The sequence below is a fragment of the Thalassophryne amazonica genome, chromosome 4, assembly GCF_902500255.1.
Source record: "Thalassophryne amazonica chromosome 4, fThaAma1.1, whole genome shotgun sequence".
NCBI classification, from domain to species: domain Eukaryota; kingdom Metazoa; phylum Chordata; class Actinopteri; order Batrachoidiformes; family Batrachoididae; genus Thalassophryne; species Thalassophryne amazonica.
This window is the reverse complement of record NC_047106.1, coordinates 11,683,682-11,703,660: the sequence shown is the minus strand read 5'-3', so window position 1 is coordinate 11,703,660 and position 19,979 is coordinate 11,683,682. Positions and strand designations below refer to the sequence as shown.

Here is a 19,979-nt window from a genome sequence, read left to right as displayed (position 1 = left end):
GCACCCAGGGGGCTATTCAAACGGGCCAACTAGTAACATATCACTCCTGAAATGATCTTTGGATTTTCACGTGAAGTAAATCTGCCCTACGATTGGATTTTGGAAAACCATGTGACGGTGAACCAATTCCGATTGGACACTCACATTGCACACGTCATCACACAGCTTCTATGAGGAGTACAAAGATGGCCAATGGCTGGCTCAAAAGTCCGTGGAGTTAACTTTTCAGCAAAAAAAAAAGTAAGTTCCTATCTCATATCATTCAAAAGTTATTTATAATTTAGTAAAGCTTGGTCTTAGCCATTGTATATGATGCGTTGGCCCCAGAGGGTTAATAGGTATCAGCCTTGATTGGGCAACTAACCTGTGATGGACTGGCGTCTCCTCCAGGGGGAGTCGAAGACACTCATCGGCTTCACACTGTGAGATCTGGGATAAACCCTGTCAAAGGGCTTCAGGTGCACATGGTAGTCTCCTTTGCAGTGTGGATGGACTCAGACAGAGATGGGATGAGGGGGTTTGACATCCAGAAGGATATCAGAGTCAAACCACTGTTCCTTCTCAAAGTCAGCCTGTAGACATACTTCAGATATTTGATTAGGACGTCTCTGAGACGCCTCCCTCTGAATGTCTTCTGAGCGTGTCAAACTGGGAGGAGAACCTTGTGTTAGAGCCAGAACATACTGGAGGATTATGCTGGAGTGATGACATATCCCATCTGGCCTGGGAATGTCTTGGGATCTCGAGAGGGTGTAGACTGGGAGACGTTGTCTGGGTACCTTAGTTAGCGAACTGTCTTATAGATAAGCAGTGGAAAATGGATCGTTGGAAACAGATTTTCACATGGCTTTAGTTCTGTGTTGATATCATCTGTGTGCGTGTGTTGAAGAGACAAACACAGGAAAATAAGATACAACAGAGTCTGGCAGATAAATTCAGATTTTCCTGTTTCTACGGGAACTTTGTTGTATCTCTGACATCTGAAGGTCAGTGGTGTCTTCTGAGATTTAGCCTAATTGGCTACAATGGCAATTTAGTTGTGGGGTGATAAGATAAGAAGATCAACTTTATTTAAGTGCAGAAATCATTTTAGCAGAGTACAGAAACAATAAACAATGTTTTTTTTTTTCACAATAAGTACAACAAATTTACTCTGAACAACTTTGTTTATTATGTACTCATCCTGCAGAAGGGGGATGAGTTATACAGTCTGATTGCTACAGGTAGGAAAGACCTCCTGTGGTGTTCTGTGGTGCACCTTGGTGGTCTCAGACTGACAGGACGTCAGTGTGGCATGCAGGGGGTGGGAGGTGTTGTCCAGGATGCTGAGCAGCTTCCTCAGCATCCTCCTCTCTGACACCTCCACCACAGAGTCCAGCTCCACCCCCAGGACAGACCCAGCTCTTCTGATGAGCGTGTTGAGTCTGTCTGTGTCAGCTGCCTTCAGCCTGCTGTCCAGCACACTACAGTGCAGTAGATGACACTGGAGACCACCGAGTGATAAAACATCTGCAACATATTTCTGCAGACGTTGAAAGATCTGAACCGCCTGAGGAAGTACAGTCAGCTTGGACCTTTCTTAAACACAGTCCAGTCCAGTTTGTTGTGCATGTGGACACCCAGGTACCTGTAGTTGTCCACAATGTCCACCTCTGTTCCATTGATGGTAACTGGGTTTGGACGGGTCTTTTGTCTTCTGAAGTCCACCACCAGCTCTTCATCTTAGATATGTTGAGCTGCAGGTGGATGAGTCCGCACCACTGCACAAACCTGTCTATCACACTCCGATGCATGGATTATACATACAATATACAGTAGTTATATACTGTGTATATATATATATATATATATATATATATATATATACATGAGGTCTATTAGAAAAGTATCCGACCTCACACATCAAGAAGCCTCCACTCCTCTTTCCATGACAAAAACTCCTGTAACAGTGGAATGTGAAGTTCATTTCCAAAATGGACGCTGTGTTTTATCTGGGACGTCGTCTGACTAGCACAGGAATTGTGAAAAGACGTGGACATCAGCACTTTTTCGGCACATTGAGACAGACGTGCGGAGGAATTCCGCGCATCGCGGCGGTGCCGCATGGCGCAAAACAACGCCGTGATGAAGCCTCACAGGACATGTTCTGGCATGTCCACAATTTCTCAGAGAATCACTCGATGGAAACACCACCGACAGCTGTCTGAACGCCATCTCAAAGCCGTCCTGTGAGACCAAAACGGAGGTGTTCCTTTGTCTTGCTCCATCAGCAAATTGGTTGTGACGCGCGAAGCCTCCGCTCAGCTTTCCATGACAAAATCTCTTGTTAAAAGTGAAATCTGCCGGAAAAGCTGATGTCCAGCTCTTGTGATAACCAGAGAAAGTGCACACGACGATCTCGGATCAGAGCCATCCGTTTAGAAATGATCCGGTGGTTTGTGGCTCTCGATGGCGGCACGGAGTGCGGCGCGCCGAGCGTCCTTAAAGCCATCCTTAAAGCTGTCCTTAAAGCTGTAGTAGCAGTCCTTATTCTCTGTGCAGCCCGTAAAATTTTCACCGAAAGCCAGATAAATTTTTCTAATGGTTTCCAGCTGCCAGTCTCTAACAGTTTCTGAAAAAATTCTGATTGAAAAAAAGCCCAAATCATTCCGCCATTTCCTGACAATGAAAATCCGCAGAGGGGGTGGACCACTCCTCACTCAAAGCCTGCTCACAGGTCAATGACGCAACCGACAGGCGTGGAAAAACTCACGCATGCGCACGAGGGTTCAAGCTCGTCTGACGCAATCACACGTGATTCAAATCCATATTGTTTTTGAAAAAACCATGTCGGATACTTTTCTAATAGACCTCGTATATATATATATATATATATATGTGTGTGTGTGTGTGTGTGTGTGTGTGTGTGTGTGCGTGTGCGTGTATGTTTATTAATCACAGGAAATAAAGAACGTTTGCGAAATAGGCTGTACGCCGTGACGACAGCGGTGCTTTCTAGTGGCAGTTTCCCTCTTCTACCACTAGATGATGTGTGTGCGCACAGTTGGCGCTGTGTATATATTTACACACGTTCTTAAGTTTAAGTACAAGTTAATACATTCCATACTTTGTGTAGAAATGTTTGTACTCATGGTTTAAGTCACTAAATTCATCACCCAAAACGTGTTCAGATCCTCTGAAATCAACATAAATAAATCAGGTTATAAAACTATTGAAGGAGATTTGTCATGTGACTGCAATAGTTATTTTAAAAGTTTTTGGACTTTGATGAAGGTGTTGCGTTCAATAACGGAGTGCTTCCTGGTTTATCCTGTCTGCAGCTGAATGCTCTGAACTTTATACTGTGTATTTTATTATTTGTTGTATGTGTATTTTATTATGTAACTTTTTATCTATTTTATGTGTGCACGCAGTGGAGCTGCAGTCTCATTGTTCTGTTGCAGTTCAATGACAGTAAAGGCTTTCAATTGTATTCTATTCAACTCGAACCCTCCGTCAAGTCACAAGTCGCCCATGACACCATGGAACCACCCAGTCAGACACCCGGTCCTTTCAGTCACCGGTTCCAGACAGACACCGGGTCTTGTCCAGACAGTCACCGGTTCCAGTCCCACCTCTCTAAAGTAACCATGTGTCATGTGCATAAACAGTTAAAGTTTTTCTTTTTTGTGCCACCAGGACCTTTGTGGAGCGACGACCTGCGACACTCTGGGGATGGCAGATGTTGGCACCATGTGCGACCCAAAGAGGAGCTGTTCTGTCATCGAGGATGACGGTTTGCCGTCCGCCTTCACGACTGGACATGAACTTGGTGAGGAAATGTTGTCTCCACAAATAAACAAAAAACTTAATTTAAACCATGAGATCTGCAGGAATCATGTTTACTGATGTATTATTCATTCTTTCATAATCTTTGTTTTACTTGCTTTCTTTCTTTCTTTCTTTAATCCCGTGTCTTGTCTGTATGTGTCACTTTAGTGTGAGTCCCAGTCGGCTCACTGATTTATTTTCTCCCTTAAATTAAAGCAGTGAGACACAAAATCACCATGAGACAAACCTTGACAGAGTCAACGAGGACAGAGTCAGGGACAGCAATGGGGACAGAGTCATGGACAACAACGAGGACAGAGTCAGGGACAACAACAACGACAGAGTCAGGGACAACAACGAGGACAGAGTCAGGGACAGCAACGGGGACAGAGTCAGGGACAACAACGAGGACAGAGTCAGGGACAGCAACGGGGACAGTGTCAGGGACAACAACAAGGACAGAGTCAGGGAAAGTAACGGGGACAGAGTCAGGGACAACAACGAGGACAGAGTCAGGGACAGCAACGGGGACAGAGTCAGGGACAACAACAAGGACAGAGTCAGGGACAGTAACGGGGACAGAGTCAGGGACAACAACGAGGACAGAGTCAGGGACAGCAACGGGGACAGTGTCAGGGACAACAACAAGGACAGAGTCAGGGACAGTAACGGGGACAGAGTCAGGGACAACAATGAGGACAGAGTCAGGGACAACAACAATTACAGAGTCAGGGACAACAACGAGGACAGAGTCAGGGACAACAACAACGACAGGGTCAGGGACAGCAACGGGGAAAGAGTCAGGGACAACAACGAGGACAGAGTCAGGGACAACAACAATGAGAGCATGAGGGACAGCAAAGACGAGAGAGTGAGGGACAGCAACGGGGACAGAGTGAGGGACAACAATGAGGACAGAGTCAGGGACAGCAAAGGGACAGAGTCAGGGACAGCAACCGGGACAGAGTGAGGGACAACAATGAGGACAGAGCCAGGGACAACAACGGGGACAGAGTCAGGGACAACAACAACGACAGAGTCAGGGACAGCAATGGGGACAGAGTGAGGGACAGCAACGAGGACAGAGTCAGGGACAACAACAATTACAGAGTCAGGGACAGCAACAGGGACAGAGTGAGGGACAGCAATGGGGACAGAGTGAGGGACAACAACGACGACAGTGTGAGGGACAACAACGACGACAGTGTGAGGGACAACGACGACAACAAAGTGAGGGACAGCAACGGGGACAGAGTGAGGGACAACAACAGGGACAGAGTCAGGGACAACAACGACGAGAGAGTGAGGGACAGCAATGAAAAGAGAGTGAGGGACAGCAACGGAGACAGAGTGAGGGACAACAACAAGGACAGAGTCAGGAACAACAACGAGAACAGAGTCAGGGACAGCAACGGGGACAGAGTCAGGGACAGCAACAGGGACAGAGTGAGGGACAACAATGACAACAGAGTCAGGGACAGCAACGGGGACAGAGTGAGGGACAGCAATGAGGACAGAGTCAGGGACAACAACAATTACAGAGTCAGGGACAGCAATTGGGACAGAGTGAGGGACAACAACGACAACAGAGTGAGGGACAACAATGATGACAGAGTGAGGGACAACAATGATGAGAGTGAGGGACAGCAACGGGGACAGATTGAAGGACAGCAACGGGGACAGAGTGAGGGACAACAACAAGGACAGAGTCAGGGACAACAATGATGAGAGAGTGAAGGACAGCAATGATGAGAGAGTGAGGGACAGCAACAGGGACAGAGTGAGGGACAACAATGAGGACAGAGTCAGGGACAGCAACGGGACAGAGTCAGGGACAGCAACGGGGACAGAGTGAGGGACAACAATGAGGACAAAGTCAGGGACAACGGGGACAGAGTCAGGGACAGCAACGGGGACAGAGTGAGGGACAACAACGACGACAGAATCAGGGACAACAACGACGACAGAGTCAGGGACAACAACGACAACAGAGTCAGGGACAGCAATGGGAACAGAGTGATGGACAGCAATGAGGACAGAGTCAGGGACAGCAACGGGGACAGAGTCAGGGACAGCAACAGGGACAGAGTGAGGGACAACAATGACAACAGAGTCAGGGACAGCAACGGGGACAGAGTGAGGGACAACAACGATGACAGTCAGGAACAGCAATGGGGACAGAGTGAGGGACAACAACGATGACAGAGTCAGAGACAACAACAATTACAGAGTCAGGGACAGCAACGGGGACAGAGTGAGGGACAGCAACGAGGACAGAGTCAGGGACAACAACAATTACAGAGTCAGGGACAGCAATTGGGACAGAGTGAGGGACAACAACGACAACAGAGTGAGGGACAACAATGATGACAGAGTGAGGGAAAACAATGATGAGAGAGTGAGGGACAGCAACGGGGACAGATTGAAGGACAACAACGACAACAGAGTGAGGGACAACAATGATGACAGAGTGAGGGACAACAATGATGAGAGAGTGAGGGACAGCAACGGGGACAGATTGAAGGACAGCAACGGGGACAGAGTGAGGGACAACAACAAGGACAGAGTCAGGGACAACAATGATGAGAGAGTGAAGGACAGCAATGATGAGAGAGTGAGGGACAGCAACAGGGACAGAGTGAGGGACAACAATGAGGACAGAGTCAGGGACAGCAACGGGACAGAGTCAGGGACAGCAACGGGGACAGAGTGAGGGACAACAATGACAAGAGAGTGAGGGACAGCAACGGAGACAGAGTGAGGGACAACAACAAGGACAGAGTCAGGAACAACAACGAGAACAGAGTCAGGGACAGCAATGGGGACAGAGTCAGGGACAGCAACAGGGACAGAGTGAGGGACAACAATGACAACAGAGTCAGGGACAGCAACGGGGACAGAGTGAGGGACAGCAATGAGGACAGAGTCAGGGACAACAACAATTACAGAGTCAGGGACAGCAATTGGGACAGAGTGAGGGACAACAACGACAACAGAGTGAGGGACAACAATGATGACAGAGTGAGGGACAACAATGATGAGAGTGAGGGACAGCAACGGGGACAGATTGAAGGACAGCAACGGGGACAGAGTGAGGGACAACAACAAGGACAGAGTCAGGGACAACAATGATGAGAGAGTGAAGGACAGCAATGATGAGAGAGTGAGGGACAGCAACAGGGACAGAGTGAGGGACAACAATGAGGACAGAGTCAGGGACAGCAACGGGACAGAGTCAGGGACAGCAACGGGGACAGAGTGAGGGACAACAATGAGGACAAAGTCAGGGACAACGGGGACAGAGTCAGGGACAGCAACGGGGACAGAGTGAGGGACAACAACGACGACAGAATCAGGGACAACAACGACGACAGAGTCAGGGACAACAACGACAACAGAGTCAGGGACAGCAATGGGAACAGAGTGATGGACAGCAATGAGGACAGAGTCAGGGACAGCAACGGGGAGACAGCAACAGGGACAGAGTGAGGGACAACAATGACAACAGAGTCAGGGACAGCAACGGGGACAGAGTGAGGGACAACAACGATGACAGTCAGGAACAGCAATGGGGACAGAGTGAGGGACAACAACGATGACAGAGTCAGAGACAACAACAATTACAGAGTCAGGGACAGCAACGGGGACAGAGTGAGGGACAGCAATGAGGACAGAGTCAGGGACAACAACAATTACAGAGTCAGGGACAGCAATTGGGACAGAGTGAGGGACAACAACGACAACAGAGTGAGGGACAACAATGATGACAGAGTGAGGGAAAACAATGATGAGAGAGTGAGGGACAGCAACGGGGACAGATTGAAGGACAACAACGACAACAGAGTGAGGGACAACAATGATGACAGAGTGAGGGACAACAATGATGAGAGAGTGAGGGACAGCAACAGGGACAGAGTGAGGGACAACAATGAGGACAGAGTCAGGGACAGCAACGGGACAGAGTCAGGGACAGCAACGGGGACAGAGTGAGGGACAACAATGAGGACAAAGTCAGGGACAACGGGGACAGAGTCAGGGACAGCAACAGGGACAGAGTGAGGGACAGCAATGAGGACAGAGTCAGGGACAACAACAGTTACAGAGTCAGGGACAGCAATGGGAACAGAGTGATGGACAGCAATGAGGACAGAGTCAGGGACAACAACAGTTACAGAGTCAGGGACAGCAACGGGCACAGAGTGAGGGACAGCAACGGGGACACAGTGAGGGACAACAACGACGACAGAGTGAGGTACAACAATGATGAGAGAGTGAGGGACAGCAACGGGGACAGATTGAAGGACAGCAACGGGGACAGAGTGAGGGACAACAACAAGGACAGAGTCAGGGACAACAATGATGAGAGAGTGAAGGACAGCAATGATGAGAGAGTGAGGGACAGCAACAGGGACAGAGTGAGGGACAACAATGAGGACAGAGTCAGGGACAGCAACGGGACAGAGTCAGGGACAGCAACGGGGACAGAGTGAGGGACAACAATGAGGACAAAGTCAGGGACAACGGGGACAGAGTCAGGGACAGCAACAGGGACAGAGTGAGGGACAACAATGAGGACAAAGTCAGGGACAATGGGGACAGAGTCAGGGACAGCAACGGGGACAGAGTGAGGGACAACAACGATGACAATCAGGGACAACAACGACGACAGAGTCAGGGACAACAACGACAACAGAGTCAGGGACAGCAATGGGAACAGAGTGATGGACAGCAATGAGGACAGAGTCAGGGACAACAACAGTTACAGAGTCAGGGACAGCAATGGGGACACAGTGAGGGACAACAACGACGACAGAGTGAGGTACAACAACAACAACAGAGTGAGGGACAGGAACGACGAGAGAGTGAGTGACAGCAACGGGGACAGAGTCAGGGACAACAATGAGGACAGAGTCAGGGACAGTAACGAGGACAGAATCAGGGACAACAACGAGGACAGAGTCAGGGACAGCAATGGGGATAGAGTCAGGGACAGCAACGGGGACAGATTAAGGGACAACAATGAGGAGAGAGTCAGCAACAACAACAAGGAGAGAGATAGGGACAGCAACAGGGACAGAGTGAGGGACAACAATGACAACAGAGTCAGGGACAGCAACGGGGACAGAGTGAGGGACAACAACGATGACAGTCAGGAACAGCAATGGGGACAGAGTGAGGGACAACAACGATGACAGAGTCAGAGACAACAACAATTACAGAGTCAGGGACAGCAACGGGGACAGAGTGAGGGACAGCAATGAGGACAGAGTCAGGGACAACAACAATTACAGAGTCAGGGACAGCAATTGGGACAGAGTGAGGGACAACAACGACAACAGAGTGAGGGACAACAATGATGACAGAGTGAGGGAAAACAATGATGAGAGAGTGAGGGACAGCAACGGGGACAGATTGAAGGACAACAACGACAACAGAGTGAGGGACAACAATGATGACAGAGTGAGGGACAACAATGATGAGAGAGTGAGGGACAGCAACAGGGACAGAGTGAGGGACAACAATGAGGACAGAGTCAGGGACAGCAACGGGACAGAGTCAGGGACAGCAACGGGGACAGAGTGAGGGACAACAATGAGGACAAAGTCAGGGACAACGGGGACAGAGTCAGGGACAGCAACAGGGACAGAGTGAGGGACAGCAATGAGGACAGAGTCAGGGACAACAACAGTTACAGAGTCAGGGACAGCAATGGGAACAGAGTGATGGACAGCAATGAGGACAGAGTCAGGGACAACAACAGTTACAGAGTCAGGGACAGCAACGGGCACAGAGTGAGGGACAGCAACGGGGACACAGTGAGGGACAACAACGACGACAGAGTGAGGTACAACAATGATGAGAGAGTGAGGGACAGCAACGGGGACAGATTGAAGGACAGCAACGGGGACAGAGTGAGGGACAACAACAAGGACAGAGTCAGGGACAACAATGATGAGAGAGTGAAGGACAGCAATGATGAGAGAGTGAGGGACAGCAACAGGGACAGAGTGAGGGACAACAATGAGGACAGAGTCAGGGACAGCAACGGGACAGAGTCAGGGACAGCAACGGGGACAGAGTGAGGGACAACAATGAGGACAAAGTCAGGGACAACGGGGACAGAGTCAGGGACAGCAACAGGGACAGAGTGAGGGACAACAATGAGGACAAAGTCAGGGACAATGGGGACAGAGTCAGGGACAGCAACGGGGACAGAGTGAGGGACAACAACGATGACAATCAGGGACAACAACGACGACAGAGTCAGGGACAACAACGACAACAGAGTCAGGGACAGCAATGGGAACAGAGTGATGGACAGCAATGAGGACAGAGTCAGGGACAACAACAGTTACAGAGTCAGGGACAGCAATGGGGACACAGTGAGGGACAACAACGACGACAGAGTGAGGTACAACAACAACAACAGAGTGAGGGACAGGAACGACGAGAGAGTGAGTGACAGCAACGGGGACAGAGTCAGGGACAACAATGAGGACAGAGTCAGGGACAGTAACGAGGACAGAATCAGGGACAACAACGAGGACAGAGTCAGGGACAGCAATGGGGATAGAGTCAGGGACAGCAACGGGGACAGATTAAGGGACAACAATGAGGAGAGAGTCAGCAACAACAACAAGGAGAGAGATAGGGACAGCAACCGGGACAGAGTAAGGGACAACAATGAGGACAGAGTCAGGGACAACAATGACGGCAGAGTGAGGGACAGCAACAGGGACAGAGTGAGGGACAGCAATGAGGACAGAATCAGGGACAACAACAATTACAGAATCAGGGACAGCAATGGGGACAGAGTCAGGGACAGCAACGGGGACAGAGTGAGGGACAACAATGATGACAGAGTCAGGGACAACAACGACGACAGAGTCAGGGACAGCAATGGGGACAGAGTGATGGACAGCAATGAGGACAGAGTCAGGGACAACAACAGTTACAGAGTCAGGGACAGCAACGGGCACAGAGTGAGGGACAGCAACGGGGACACAGTGAGGGACAACAACGACGACAGAGTGAGGTACAACAACAACAACAGAGAGAGGGACAGGAACGACGAGAGAGTGAGTGACAGCAACGGGGACAGAATCAGGGACAATAACAATTACAGAGTCAGGGACAGCAACGGGGATAGAGTCAGGGACAGCAACGGGGACAGAATCAGGGACAATAACAATTACAGAGTCAGGGACAGCAACGGGGATAGAGTCAGGGACAGCAACAGGGACAGATTGAGGGACAACAATGAGGAGAGAGTCAGCGACAACAACAAGGAGAGCGTCAGGGACAGCAACCGGGACAGAGTAAGGGACAACAATGAGGACAGAGTCAGGGACAACAATGAGGGCAGAGTGAGGGACAGCAACAGGGACAGAGTGAGGGACAGCAATGAGGACAGAATCAGGGACAACAACAATTACAGAGTCAGGGACAGCAATGGGGACAGAGTCAGGGACAGCAACGGGGACAGTGTGAGGGACAACAACGATGACAGAGTGAGGGACAGCAATGACGAGAGAATGAGGGACAGCAATGAGGACAGATTCAGGGACAACAATGAGGACAGAGTCAGGGACAGCAACGAGGACAGAGTGAGAGACAGCAACGGGGATAGAGTCAGGGACAGCAATGAGGACAGAGTCAGGAACAGCAACGGGGACAGAGTCAGGGACAACAATGACGACAGAGTCAGGGACAGCAACGGGGACAGAGTGAGGGACAACAACGATGACAGAGTCAGGGACAGCAATGGGGACAGAGTGAGGGACAACAATGAGGACAGAGTCAGGAACAACAACGAGGACAGAGTCAGGGACAGCAACGGGGACAGAGTCAGGGACAGTAACAGAGTCAGGGACAGTAACAGAGTCAGGGACAGAGTGAGGGACAACAACGAGGACAGTCAGGGACAGCAATGGGGACAGAGTCAGGGACAACAATGAGGACAGTGTTAGGGACAGCAACGAGGACAGAATCAGGGAAAACAACAATTACAGAGGCAGGGACAGCAATGGGGACAGAGCGAGGGACAACAACGATGACAGAGTCAGGGACAACAACAATTACAGAGTCAGGGACAGCAACAGGGACAGAGTGAGGGACAACAATGACGACAGAGTGAGGGACAGCAACGGGGACAGAATGAGGGACAGCAACGGGGACAGAGTGAGGGACAACAACGATGAGAGAGTGAGGGACAGCATCGGGGACAGAGTGAGGGACAACAATGAGGACAGAGTCAGGGACAACAATGAGGACAGAGTCAGGGACAGCAATTGGACAGAGTCAGGGACAGCAACGGGGACAGAGTGAGGGACAACAATGAGGACAGAGTCAGGGACAACAACAGGGACAGAGTCAGGGACAGCAACGGGGACAGAGTCAGGGACAGCAATGGGGACAGAGTGAGGGACAGCAATGGGGACAGTGTGAGGGACAACAACGACAACAGAGTGAGGGACAGCAATGACGAGAGAGTGAGTGACAGCAACGTGGACAGAGTGAGGGACAGCAATGAGGACAGAGTCAGGGACAACAACAATTACAGCGTCAGGGACAGCAATTGGGACAGAGTGAGGGACAACAACGATGACAGAGTGAGGGACAGCAATGACGAGAGAGTGAGGGACAGCAACAGGGACAGAGTGAGGGACAACAATGAGGACAGAGTCAGGGATGACAACGGGGACCGAGTCAGGGACAACATCAACGACAGAGTCAGGGACAGCAACGGGGACAGAGTGAGGGACAGCAACGAGGACAGAGTCAGCGACAACAACAATTACAGAGTCAGTGACAGCAACGGGGACAGAGTGAGGGACAACAACGATGAGAGAGTGAGGGACAGCAATGACGAGAGAGTGAGGGACAGCAACGAGGACAGAGTCAGCGACAACAACAATTACAGAGTCAGGGACAGCAACGGGGATAGAGTGAGGGACACCAACGATGAGAGAGTGAGGGACAGCAATGACGAGAGAGTGAGGGACAGCAACGGGGACAGAGTGAGGGACAACAATGAGGACAGAGTCAGGGACAACAACGGGGACAGAGTCAGGGACAACATCAATGACAGAGTCAGGGACAGCAATGGGGACAGAGTGAGGGACAGCAACGAGGACAGAATCAGGGACAACAACAATTACAGAGTCAGGGACAGCAATGGGGACAGAGTCAGGGACAGCAACGGGGACAGTGTGAGGGACAACAACGACAGCAGAGTGAGGGACAGCAATGACGAGAGAGTGAGTGACAGCAATGACGAGAGAGTGAGTGACAGCAACGGGGACAGAGTGAGGGACAACAACAATTACAGAGTCGGACAGCAACGGGGACAGAGTCAGGGACAGCAACGGGGACAGTGTGAGGGACAACAACGACAACAGAGTGAGGGACAGCAATGACGAGAGAGTGAGTGACAGCAATGACGAGAGAGTGAGTGACAGCAACGGGGACAGAGTGAGGGACAGCAATGAGGACAGAGTCAGGGACAACAATGAGGACAGAGTCAGGGACAGCAACGAGGACAGAGTCAGGGACAACAGCAATTACAGAGTCAGGGACAGCAACAGGGACAGAGTGAGAGACAGCAACGGGGATAGAGTCAGGGACAGCAATGAGGACTGAGTCAGGGACAACAACAATTACATAGTCAGGGACACCAACGACGACACAGTCAGGGACAACAACGATGACAGAGTGATGGACAGCAACAGGGACAGAGTGAGAGACAACAATGAGGACAGAGTCAAGGACAACAATGGGGACTGAGTCAGGAACAGCAACGGGGACAGAGTCAGGGACAGCAACGAGGACAGAATCAGGGAAAACAGCAATTACAGAGTCAGGGACAGCAACGTGACAGAGTGAGGGACAGCAATGAGGACAGAGTCAGGGACAACAACAATTACAGCGTCAGGGACAGCAATTGGGACAGAGTGAGGGACAACATCGATGACAGAGTGAGGGACAGCAATGACAAGAGAGTGAGGGACAGCAACAGGGACAGAGTGAGGGACAACAATGAGGACAGAGTCAGGGACAGCAATGGGGACAGAGTCAGGGACAACAATGAGGACAGTGTTAGGGACAGCAACGAGGACAGAATCAGGGAAAACAACAATTACAGAGGCAGGGACAGCAATGGGGACAGAGCGAGGGACAACAACGATGACATAGTCAGGGACAACAACAATTACAGAGTCAGGGACAGCAACAGGGACAGAGTGAGGGACAGCAATGAGGACAGAGTCAGGGACAACAGCAATTACAGCGTCAGGGACAACAATTGGGACAGAGTGAGGGACAACAATGACGACAGAGTGAGGGACAGCAACGGGGACAGAATGAGGGACAGCAACAGGGACAGAGTCAGGGACAACAATGAGGACAGAGTCAGGGACAGCAATTGGACAGAGTCAGGGACAGCAACGGGGACAGAGTGAGGGACAACAATGAGGACAGAGTCAGGGACAACAACAGGGACAGAGTCAGGGACAGCAACGAGGACAGAGTCAGCGACAACAACAATTACAGAGTCAGGGACAGCAACGGGGACAGAGTGAGGGACAACAACGATGAGAGAGTGAGGGACAGCAATGACGAGAGAGTGAGGGACAGCAACGAGGACAGAGTCAGCGACAACAACAATTACAGAGTCAGGGACAGCAACGGGGATAGAGTGAGGGACACCAGCGATGAGAGAGTGAGGGACAGCAATGACGAGAGAGTGAGGGACAGCAACGGGGACAGAGTGAGGGACAACAATGAGGACAGAGTCAGGGACAACAACGGGGACAGAGTCAGGGACAACATCAATGACAGAGTCAGGGACAGCAACGAGGACAGAGTGAGGGACAACAACAATTACAGAGTCGGACAGCAACGGGCACAGAGTGAGGGACAACAACGATGACAGAGTCAGGGACAGCAATGGGGACAGAGTGAGGGACAGCAACGAGGACAGAATCAGGGACAACAACAATTACAGAGTCAGGGACAGCAATGGGGACAGAGTCAGGGACTGCAACGGGGACAGTGTGAGGGACAACAACGACAACAGAGTGAGGGACAGCAATGACGAGAGAGTGAGTGACAGCAATGACGAGAGAGTGAGTGACAGCAACGGGGACAGAGTGAGGGACAGCAATGAGGACTGAGTCAGGGACAACAATGAGGACAGAGTCAGGGACAGCAACGAGGACAGAGTCAGGGACAACAGCAATTACAGAGTCAGGGACAGCAACGGGGACAGAGTGAGAGACAGCAACGGGGATAGAGTCAGGGACAGCAATGAGGACTGAGTCAGGGACAACAACAATTTCATAGTCAGGGACACCAACGACGACACAGTCAGGGACAACAACGGCGACAGAGTGATGGACAGCAACAGGGACAGAGTGAGAGACAACAATGAGGACAGAGTCAAGGACAACAATGGGGACTGAGTCAGGAACAGCAACGGGGACAGAGTCAGGGACAGCAACGAGGACAGAATCAGGGAAAACAACAATTACAGCGTCAGGGACAGCAACGGGACAGAGTGAGGGACAACAACGATGACAGAGTGAGGGACAGCAATGACGAGAGAGTGAGGGACAGCAACAGGGACAGAGTGAGGGACAACAATGAGGACAGAGTCAGGGATGACAACGGGGACAGAGTCAGGGACAACATCAACGACAGAGTCGGGGACAGAGTGAGGGACAGCAATGAGGACAGAGTCAGCGACAACAACAATTACAGAGTCAGGGACAGCAACGGGGACAGAGTGAGGGACAACAACGATGAGAGAGTGAGGGACAGCAATGGGGACAGAGTGAGGGACAACAATGAGGACAGAGTCAGGGACAACAACGGGGACAGAGTCAGGGACAACATCAATGACAGAGTCAGGGACAGCAACGAGGACAGAGTGAGGGACAACAACAATTACAGAGTCGGACAGCAACGGGCACAGAGTGAGGGACAACAACGGGGACAGAGTCAGGGACAACAACAACGACAGAGTAAGGGACAACAACGAGGAGAGAGTGGGGGACAGCAATGGGGACAGAGTGAGGGACAACAACGAGGACAGACAGACAGGGAAAGACTATGTGCAATAGAGGGTTATTGTTCTTTACTTCATCTTTCCTTCATCATTTTTTCTTTTTCATCCATTTTCATTCTTTAGGACCTTGATCCATCTTTTCTTCTTTAGTTTTCCTCTTTAATCAACTTGATCCATCTTTCCTGCTTTATCAGTTTCCATTTTTATTAGTTTTATCCATCTTTCCTTCATTAACACCTTTCCTCCTTCATCTTTGTCCATTTTTCTTTCTTTAGTTTTTCTTCTTTAATCATCTTTATTCATCTTTCTTTCTTTATCAGTTTTCCTTTATTATTATCTTTATTTTTCCTTTTAATGAGTTTTTCTTCCTTTATCTTTATCCATCATTGCTTCTTTATCAGTTTTCCCTCCTTTGTTATCTTTATTCAGCATCCATTGTTTTAGTTTTTCTCCATTGTCGTCTTTATCCAGCTTTCTTTCTTTATCAGTTTCCTCCATTATCATCTTCATCCATCTATCTTTCTTTATTTTTTTTTTCTCCATGATCATTTTACCTATTTTGTTTTCTTTGTTTTCCTGTTTTATCTTTCCCTAATCCATCTTTCTTTCATAATTATCTTTATACATCTTTCTTTTGTTATCAGTTTTTCTATCTCTATCTGTGTTTTCATCCACTTCACTTTACAGAATTTGTGGAGAGGCACCGGCACCAACGGGACTCAGGTCCAGTAGGACCCACTTCTTCAACTTTTTCTATTATCAGTTTTCTTCTCTTTTTTGTTGCTTTCCTTCGTCTACCGTTCTGGCCCCTTCACACATAACACGATTGAGGTCGTATGACGCATGAAGGAGGATTTGAATGGCACTCGTGAAAAATCTGAGCCACACTCCATCGCCTCATACAGCAGTCACCACATCCATTCAGGCACAGCACATGCACTCTACATTCGCATGCCACTTGCACCAGAAACCCATTTGAATGGTGGGGAAGATGAGGTCACACTGCCATCTGATCATACTTGCAACATTTGCACGGCATGCCGAACGCAGGTCAGACACATTGTGCTGCGGCTGAGGGGCTGCACGAAATCATCGGCCATGTCCAACACTGGCTGAATGGTGTGGTCGAGCAGCCTTCACACCAGAATGATGGCGAATGCCAGGCGAGTGGCCATTTGACGTACTATCGGCTAGAGTCCAGGTACCACCCATGAACATCCAACACCACTCGCAGGATCACTAGTAACATGATTGGCGTACAATTAAACAGTACAGTCACTGTTCTTATAATGTTCTGTGCTCTCTCATTATTTTGTCCTTACACTTTTTCATTGATTTATGTACATATATCCAACGTGTGATTGCTTCCGCTGCTGTGTGCTGTGTGGTATCACACCTCTCACGTACTCACACTGTGTTCGTGCACGAAACTGTCGCCGTGGGATCATTCATGCTTGTCCGACCATGTGTACCTCCCGACAGTGGCTGGAATTTTTTGTGGTTTGCTAATTTGTTTTTGTTTTGTTTTTTTTCGCACTTTTTCGACCAGTTTCTGCTGCTTTTGGCCAACTCTGTGTTATGTGTGAAGGGGCCCTTCCTTAACCCATCTTTCCTTTTTACATCGTTATCATTTGTCCTTAATGGAACTTTCCTTTGACCTTCCTTCTGTGCTGCTATACATCCTTCTGTCTTTTTGTCAGTTCTTGTGCCCTTCCTTCCTTCCTTCCTTCTTGTCACTTCTTATGCCCTTCCTTCCTTCCGTCCTTCCTTTTGATCAGTTCCTATGCCTCTCCTTCCTTCCTTCTTGCCAGTTCTTATGCCCTCCCTTGCTTCCTTTTGTACATCCTTCTGTCTTTTTGTCAGTTCTTAAGTCCTTCCTTGCTTCCTTTTGATCAGTTCTTATGCCCTTCCTTCCTTCCTGTCAGTTCTTATGCCATTCCTTCCTTCCTGTCAGTTCTCATGCCCTTTCTTCCTTCCTTCCTGTCAGTTCTTATGCACTTCCTTGCTTCCTTTTGTACATCCTTCTGTCTTTTTGTCAGTTCTTATGCCCTTCCTTCCTTCCTTCCTTCCTTCCTTCCTTCCTTCCTTCCTTCCTTCCTTCCTTCCTTCCTTCCTTCCTTCCTTCCTTCCTTCCTTCCTTCCTGTCAGATCTTATGCCCTTCCTTACTTTGTACATCCTTCTGTCAGTTCTTCTGTTCTTCTTTGTTTGCTTCCTTCCTTTTGGACATCCTCTTGTGCTTTTTACCATTGCTTCTGTCCTTAATTGCTTCCTTCTTTCCTACTAAACATCCTTCTGTCCTTTTTGTCAGTTCTTCTGTCCTTCCTTTCTTGTAGACATCCTTCTGTCCTTTTTGTCAGTTCCTCCATTCTTCCTTCCTTCTGTCTTTTTCTTGTCAGTTCTTCCATCTTTTCATCCTTTCTTCCCACCTTCCTTCCTTCTGTCCTTTTTGTCAGTTCCTCCATTCTTCCTTCCTTCTGTCTTTTTCTTGTCAGTTCTTCCATCTTTTCATCCTTTCTTCCCACCTTCCTTCCTTCTGTCCTTTTTGCCAGTTCCTCCATCCTTCCTTTGGTCCTTTTCCCCCTTTCTTCAGTCCTTCTGTCTTTCCTTCCTTAGCTGTTTTTTGCCCATTCTTTGGTCCTTCCTTCCTTCCTTCCTTCCTTCCTTCCTTCCTTCCTTCCTTCCTTCCTTCCTTCCTTCCTTCCTTCCTTCCTTCCTTCCTTCCTTCCTTTGTCCCTTTTTGCTTGTTCTTCTGTCCTTCTGTACTTTTTGTGAATTCTTCTATCTTTCCTTTCTTCAGTCCTTTTTACCCATTCTTCAGTCCTTTCATCCTTCCATCCTTGCTTTGTTTCTTTTTGCCTTCTTGTCAGTTCTTCCATTCTTCTGCCCTTCCATAGATCATTACTTCCTTCCTCCTTTTTGGACATTCTTCGGTCCTTTTGTCCATCCTTCCTTCAGTCCTTCCTTTTGATCAGTTCCTATGCCTCTCCTTCCTTCCTTCTTGCCAGTTCTTATGCCCTCCCTTGCTTCCTTTTGTACATCCTTCTGTCTTTTTGTCAGTTCTTAAGTCCTTCCTTGCTTCCTTTTGATCAGTTCTTATGCCCTTCCTTCCTTCCTGTCAGTTCTTATGCCATTCCTTCCTTCCTGTCAGTTCTCATGCCCTTTCTTCCTTCCTTCCTGTCAGTTCTTATGCCCTTCCTTCCTTCCTTCCTTCCTTCCTTCCTTCCTTCCTTCCTTCCTTCCTTCCTTCCTTCCTTCCTTCCTTCCTTCCTTCCTTCCTTCCTTCCTTCCTTCCTTCCTTCCTTCCTTCCTTCCTTCCTGTCAGATCTTATGCCCTTCCTTGCTTTGTACATCCTTCTGTCAGTTCTTCTGTTCTTCTTTGTTTGCTTCCTTCCTTTTGGACATCCTCTTGTGCTTTTTACCATTGCTTCTGTCCTTAATTGCTTCCTTCTTTCCTACTAAACATCCTTCTGTCCTTTTTGTCAGTTCTTCTGTCCTTCCTTTCTTGTAGACATCCTTCTGTCCTTTTTGTCAGTTCCTCCATTCTTCCTTCCTTCTGTCTTTTTCTTGTCAGTTCTTCCATCTTTTCATCCTTTCTTCCCACCTTCCTTCCTTCTGTCCTTTTTGCCAGTTCTTCCATCCTTCCTTTGGTCCTTTTCCCCCTTTCTTCAGTCCTTCTGTCTTTCCTTCCTTAGCTGTTTTTTGCCCATTCTTTGGTCCTTCCTTCCTTCCTTCCTTCCTTCCTTCCTTCCTTCCTTCCTTCCTTCCTTCCTTCCTTCCTTCCTTCCTTCCTTCCTTCCTTCCTTCCTTCCTTTGTCCCTTTTTGCTTGTTCTTCTGTCCTTCTGTACTTTTTGTGAATTCTTCTATCTTTCCTTTCTTCAGTCCTTTTTACCCATTCTTCAGTCCTTTCATCCTTCCATCCTTGCTTTGTTTCTTTTTGCCTTCTTGTCAGTTCTTCCATTCTTCTGCCCTTCCATAGATCATTACTTCCTTCCTCCTTTTTGGACATCCTTCGGTCCTTTTGTCCATCCTTCCTTCAGTCCTTCAGTCAGTTTTTTCCATTCTTCTGTCTTTCCTTCCTTTATCTCTTGCATTTCTTAGAT

General features: G+C 49.0%; 1 protein-coding gene across 1 annotated transcript in view; it reads left to right on the top strand.

The window, feature by feature from the left end:
• LOC117509404 (A disintegrin and metalloproteinase with thrombospondin motifs 15-like) overlaps positions 1-19,979 on the top strand; it is a 50,228-nt gene that overhangs the window by 6,606 nt on the left and 23,643 nt on the right. Inside the window, exon 2 of the mRNA XM_034169071.1 lies at positions 3,679-3,811. Coding sequence (XP_034024962.1) covers positions 3,679-3,811 — 133 coding nt within the window. The remainder of the gene's footprint in view (positions 1-3,678; positions 3,812-19,979) is intronic.